At 39.0% G+C, this 6,798-nt stretch overlaps 1 protein-coding gene across 1 annotated transcript; it reads right to left on the bottom strand.

Annotated features, from left to right (window-relative positions):
• Nucleotides 1–373: 373 nt before the first annotated feature.
• On the bottom strand, nucleotides 374–5,540 carry LOC127637041 (carbonic anhydrase 4-like). The gene is made up of 8 exons (XM_052117888.1): nucleotides 5,332–5,540; nucleotides 5,123–5,149; nucleotides 4,815–4,991; nucleotides 4,254–4,399; nucleotides 4,065–4,157; nucleotides 3,634–3,700; nucleotides 3,356–3,516; nucleotides 374–1,214 (listed from the first exon to the last, which is right to left on the bottom strand). The coding sequence occupies exons 1-8, from the start codon at nucleotides 5,387–5,389 to the stop codon at nucleotides 1,005–1,007; spliced, it is 939 nt and encodes a 312-aa protein (XP_051973848.1). The 5' UTR covers nucleotides 5,390–5,540; the 3' UTR covers nucleotides 374–1,004.
• Nucleotides 5,541–6,798: the final 1,258 nt, after the last annotated feature.

The raw sequence follows: 6,798 nt of genomic DNA, 5'->3' as shown, positions 1-6,798 counted from the left end.
TGGCCCCAGTCAAGTCTGCAGAAGCCATTTGATGCAAGTTTGGTAACAGAGATTTAAGTCTATACAGTTTCTACCTAAATAGCCCTTAAGTTTCAGGTTGAGCTTGTCAAGTGAATGTTTTCTTCTGTCAGTGAGCACCAGGGAGTGACCTCACTGACAAAACTTAACATACATAGTACCCTCGAAAGAGAAACAACTGTTCTTTGTGTAAGTGAGCAGTGCCCCCAGTGTCAGTAACAGGACGTGATGGGTATGACCACCACAACAACTACATGGTTGTCTATTTTGACTGGCTCACACAATACAAGCAATCAGACTGCACGGTGTCATTTCAGTTTTATTTAAACACTTTTCATGTACATCAGTCCTATTTTATAAGAAAACTTTGCACTTAAGTCAAACTATTGCCATCTTAACTATGTATATACATCAGTATATAAAGTAATTTGCATCTGAGGTAAGTTTGTTTTCCATGGAATGATAAAATCAACACTGGCTTTTCCAAGTTTGGTTTGTATTTACATACATGATATAGAATGGCTATAGGTTACTCTTAATAGTCAACCTGAATCCTATGCAATGAGCTGAAACGTTATCTTCTAGATCATTCGAAATACCTCTTAAACAGTGGCCTTTACATATGACAAGGGGGAATTCACGAGAGAAAAGGCTTTGGGTGAACTGGTTCAACAAAGACGAGGGTAATACGTAAATGGGGATACCCTACAAGGATAATCACTCAAGTATTAACAGCTTAGTATGAATAGTCATGAAACCCTGTGATTATCAATGGGGCTGTTGTGCAATCTAACTCTCAACTACAATTAGCTTTTCTCACAAATCATGTCCTAAACAATTGCCCTTGGTTAACTACTGCAGTGTTTCATTTAGGCTGGATCATGATACTGAGTAGTTTTTGCCACAGAATTGGATGCCAAACCAAGAACAGACTCCAGACTCATTAAAGTAGATGTTATGTGTTGTGGTCCTACAGTGTCCAAATGCTAAACGTTTAAAAACACAATGAACAGAACAATTTTTAAAAGCTGAAAAATCACAAGCGAGGAAACACCATTGGTGAGTAGCTTGGCGTCTTTGGAAGCGTACACGGTCCGACTGTATGTTGGGTGGACGTGTCTGTAGTTGTCATGCAGGAGAACCTGTTCATCTGCTTCTTCTTCAGTGGAATATATTCCACTCACAAACTGTTCAAACTTACAAAATAAATCAAATATTAATTTCTATTCACCTGTTTAGAAACAACATTTATATTTGGCATAAATATAACTGCACCAAAGACCTGCAAACTATATATTCAAGGTGCGTTCAATGACCAGATCCAGAACACCTGTACACCTGCTTATTCATGTGATTATCTTATCAGCCAATTGTGTGGCAGCAGTGTAATGCATAAAATCATGCAGATATGGGTCAGGAGCATCACGTCACATGAACTATAAGAATGGGGAAAAAATGCCATGATTGTTGGTGAGAGATGTGCTGGTTTGAGTATTTCTGTAACTGCTGATCTCCTGGGATTTTAACACACAACAGTCCCTAGAATTTACTCAGAATGGTGCCAAAAACAAAAAACTTTCAGTGAGCGGCAGTTCTGCGGACAAAAGTGCCTTGTTGATGAAAGAGGTCAATGGAAAATGGCCAGACTGGTTCGAGCTAACAGAAAGGCTACAGTAACTCAGATAACCACTCTGTACAAACCACGTCAGGCTCTTTATTAGCACCATAGTGTTCCTAATAAAGTGCCAATAGAAGTATGCCAATGGAGTAGGTTGTCCAAATCCTCAAAATTCATAAAACAGTAGGCGAGAAATACGTGAATGACTACAACTTCATCCGTCGAGATTCTGACTTTTTTCAACTGCAAGTGCTATATAAACCAATAACGGTTTTCATTGTGGTTAAATTGTAAACAATTTTCAAATTTGTTGTTACTACATCCAGGGCTGGACCGGGAAGAGAAATCGGCCTGGGATTTTACATTTCATGGGGGGGACATCGCTGTCCTTTCTGCATATCGCGACGCCGTTTTGTGGTCCGTTCTGCATAACGTAGCAGCTAATTTTTGCTTATCGCGGCCCATTCGGCCCGTTTCGCGGCCGACACACCGGACCCCCCGGTTCTCCCGATGAAACGGGCCGAAGGCCAGTCCTCCCCTGATCGGCCCCAAAGTGCGTCGGCCCACTGGGAAAATGCCCGGTATGCCAGATTACCTGTCCAGCCCTGACAACGTCACATATTCGGCCATGGTACAATGCCCATGTTCCCGTATAAAGTATGTCCAGGAAGTGGATTTCCAAAAGATAGGATGGAAAGGCAAGGATCATTTATTTTGATGAGTAAAGCACTACCTGATTGGTTATAAAGTTTATATATAGTAAATTAGATATAGTTTCTCCAACCAGTCAGGCATACTAAAGGAGAATGCAAATTTGGACGCAGCAATACTCTGCGCAAGTACGCAACTGCAGACATGAATGCTTGGCTAATGCATTGCAAGCATGTGGTTCCATTGTACATACATAGTACTCAAAGGGGTACAAGACTGTACACGGATAAGGAGACCATAGTTTGTTCAGTTTGACCAGTATGCTAAAGAAACTGCTTTTTTTGAGGAAACAGCTCATCACTTGCCCACTAATCTTCAACATGTTTTACACTAAACAAATATTTTGTAGTTAAATATGATAAACTATGTGTGGAGTTTACTACAAATAAATAGGTGTTTTATAAGAAAAGTCATGGACAATTTTGTGATGGGTAGGTTTGATTTTACAGCTCTCGCCATCATTTGTTTGGTATCCACAACAGCGTTTTACTGTAGTAACACTCTAAATGTGGATCCTTGAGGTCAGGGCCATTATATAATTGGTTTAGAAGACTCATGTGATCTAAACTGACTGTTATCAGAGACTATTTAAGAGAGATGGGCCACTTCTATTAAAAAGAATGGGAGAAATTGGAATGCTCAACGGTCAACGGATGTAGAAATAAAATTCCTGCCTTACAGGTAAAAGAGCCTGTCAATCAACTCGAGTACGCCATGCGCATTGTGTAATCTGAGGTAAAGAAGCACAATTTAAGATTCCAGTGATGTCAGATTTTACTGCTGATTTGAAATGTTTTCGTATATTTGACCAATCGTTTTGCAGATTTCCGTCTTTCTCCATTCAAGTAGAAAGGAGCTGCTATTGTATACTGTTTGTTTACATAGAAAAATAGCTGCCAGAGAATGCTCCAAAGATGGCCACCAATGGACTGACTTGCTAGAAAGTCTTTGAGCGTACTTGCTTTGCTTTATGAATGTTTCAAGCTTAAGTCACACATGTGTTCTTACCTGAGTCCATGAAATATAGATGGGAACTTCATAAATGGTCCACAAAACCACCTGTGAACATGGTGGCGTTGTGAGACTGCCATGATATCTATAATACTGCGTCAAGTTGTTCTGAGGTAACAGGTCAATAAGAGGAAAAGGCCTGATTGATTTAGCTTGTCCTACAAAAAAAAAAAACACAATAAATTCAGTATTTGGATTGAACTTCCACACCAACTCTGAATTTTTATTACAGAATCACCCGTTTTAAAGCAAATCACAGTTTAGTCTCAACCAACCTTTGTAGGCGACAGAAGGAAGTGCGCTTGAGATGGGCTGAAAGTTTTCATTGTGCAAAAACGCCACCTTTAAAATGATATTGAACAAACCTTGTTTACATTTGAATATTTTGGCAGTTGGAGTTTGAATAGTGTTGGCCTGTTTGAACAGTCCGTTAATGTTGGTCAATGGGATTTGGGAAATGTTTGATCGCCTGTTGTGCGAAAACCGTAATTCTGATCAGTTAGAAAAGCAACAGCAACAAGAGTAAGAACAGTCTGAAGGTCTGTGCCAAGTTTGGTGGATGTAGCTTGAAAGCTCTATGAGGAGTTACAGTCAGATATTTAGGTCTTGGTTTAGAATTAAAAAAAAAAAAAAAAAACACAAACCATGTTTTTAGAATAACAGTATGTTGGCTTTGTCAAGCCAACATAATAACAATGTGCCTTACATCAATGAAGACTCCAAGCACAGCAAGACCAGCTGCGTCCTCCAGTGCAGATGTCAAGTTTGGATGTGTGGATTTGATGTTAACTATGTGCATCTGTAAACGTCAGAATTGCATACAAATTTGTGATGTGATCTCCACTGGTACTTTAAGTTTATTAGTTCCGAGATATGGTGAAATAAAGGCCCACACCTCCATAGGAAACCTCATGTTGTCCAAGGTGTGTTCCGATCCATTTGAGGAGACACTTCCCCAGTGAAAATGTAACTGGACGGTGCGATAAGTTCCAGGAAGTCCTGCGCCACTCACTTGCATACCGTTACCGACCTCCAGCACAACTGGACAAAAAGAGATGTTGTTCAGATGAAAAGTTAGCGGAGCTACAGTTCCAGTAGTTCAACCGACAGAGCATGGCACTAGTGATGCAAAGTTCATGGGTTACTTGTTACTTACTACTAATAAAAAAAACTATAGCTTAAAATACTCTCCAAGTTGCTTTGATAAACGTATATGCTAAATAAAGGTCAATTAATTACATCTGTGTTTATTTGAATACCTAAATAGCCTCATTCCTAGGCTTTTCCAAGATAGATTACACTACATGACTTAAACACAAATTTCACCTCAACCCTCACGGCCATGTGCGATGGGCATTTTTTGTCTGTAGTGATTTTCAAAGTGATGCCTAGTATTCTCAAAGATTTTAAATCGTGCAGTGTAATCCAGTGTTTAAGGATGAAGAAAGTAAATTACCTGAGTGACCCTGATTTCTCAGTTTCCATTGACCTTTATGGGTCAAATTAAAACCTTCCAGATGCAGAGAGTCTAAAGAATCGTTCCTTATTAACTCATGGTTCAGGTTGATCGGAGAATGATGGCTGTACAGAAGAGGATGACAGGAGGGGTAGCTGTCACCCCATGCATATGGATCTAAAAGAAACATTTTTATAAAAAAAAAAATTACCCTAGAAGATGTTGTGGAAATACTATGTCAAAGATGGTTGCTTTTGGCATCATGAATAATTTATTATTAATGTATTTTTTAATTAAAAAGAACTCACCACAATGCTCTTCAACATAACAGAAATCTATTGAGGGGAAAATCGTATGAATCTGTGATATACTCCAAAAACACAATGATGACTAAATTCCTTAAAGCCAAAAGATACATTTTACATTTCTGTCAACATATTTACTTTGGAAACGGTTTTACCTATAATACTCTACATCAATAAAGAGGACATTTATCAATGCATCTTCCATCACTCACCATAATCACTGTGTGCCAGCGAAACCACAGACAAAATCAGCAACAGATTTAGCATCATGCCCTTAAAACAATTAATGTTGCCAGCCGTCCTGCACCCCAAAAATACGAAACGCAAAGAAAACAGGGGTTTAAATACTGATCTTCATGAATGGAGGTAGGATGTCAGGTTTTTTTCTTCTGTGACTGCTCATTTGAGCGTGTCGCTGCCACTGTGCTCACCACGGACTCACACAATTAACATTTGTTACACGAGGAACCAGACTGGCATGCCAACACTGATCATATGCAGTGGACAAAGCTGTAGCACAAATTTGTTTAAATATTTCATTTAATTTTTAGTTTTGATATAAAACAATAGATATACTAGTTTATCTACTATAAAATAACATATTACACTTGGTTTGATAATGCAACACATTTTTAAAGGTATTGTTCACCGAAAGATGAAAATTCTCTCATCATTTACTCATCCTCATGCCATCCCAGCGTGACTTTCTCTCTTCTACTGAACACAAATGAAGATTTTTAGAGGAATATCTCAGCTCTGTATGCCCATGTAATGCAAGTGAATGGTGACCAGAATGCCAAAAGCTCAAAAAAGGCGATAAAGTCAGTATAAATGTAATTCATCAGACTCCAGTGGTTTAATCAATGTCTTCTGAAGCAGTCCAATTTGGGTGAGAACAGACCAAAATGTAACTCCTTTTTCACATCTTGTCTTTGCAGTCTCTGGGCACCATCATGATTTCAAGCTTGATTATACTTCCTAGCACTGGACGCATGTGCAGCGCACTGGATGGCGCTATTGTTATGTCTGTTCTCACATAAAACCAACTGGTTTGCTTCAGAAAACCAATTCAACCACTGGAGTCTTGTGGATTACTTTTACGTTGACTTTGTGGTTTTTGGAGCTTTTAGAGTTCTGGTCACCATTTGCTTGCATTGTATGGACCTACGGTTGAGATATTCTTTAAAAAAAAAAAATCTGTTTGTATTCAACAGAAGAAAGTAAGTCATACAAACTGGGATGGCATGAGGGTGAGTAAATGATGAGAGAATTAAAATGTTTGGGTGAACATTGTAATTCTTTTGAGACAATATACAGTATCTCATCACAACTAAGACAAGTGAAACAATAAAACCTTTATTTGGGTACGTCACATCTGCAAATGCACTGGTGCCTAATCCCTTAGGGATTAAGAATTCCCAGGAGATTTGAGGGTCGGCATTTCCATCAGGGAACTGAGTGCTTCCTTACATTTGGGATCCCCCTGTTGCCTCAAACGATCGATTTACGCATGAGAACAGACAGGAAAATCTGCGAGAAAGCATTACATTGTTCGAGGGAATATTCAAAAGAGCCATTCTGGATTAGCGTCATGACACACAATGGACTCAAATAACAAGCTGTAAAATCTAACCCCCAAATCAGCAGCAAGACTTTATGCAAACATATCTTGGCGTCAC

The sequence above is a fragment of the Xyrauchen texanus genome, chromosome 44, assembly GCF_025860055.1.
Source record: "Xyrauchen texanus isolate HMW12.3.18 chromosome 44, RBS_HiC_50CHRs, whole genome shotgun sequence".
Classification (NCBI taxonomy): Eukaryota; Metazoa; Chordata; class Actinopteri; order Cypriniformes; family Catostomidae; genus Xyrauchen; species Xyrauchen texanus.
This window is presented reverse-complemented; position numbering and strand designations above follow the sequence as displayed.

Excerpts from the sequence above, each read along its gene's own strand:
- LOC127637041 (XM_052117888.1), bottom strand. The coding sequence starts at position 5,389 with ATGATGCTAAATCTGTTGCTGATTTTGTCTGTGGTTTCGCTGGCACAC. Across the intron at positions 5,150-5,331 it reads GCTGGCACACAGTGATTATG|ATTTCTGTTATGTTGAAGAG; the intron begins GTGAGTGATGGA and ends TCCCCTCAATAG. Across the intron at positions 1,215-3,355 it reads TCTATATTTCATGGACTCAG|TTTGAACAGTTTGTGAGTGG; the intron begins GTAAGAACACAT and ends TTATTTTGTAAG.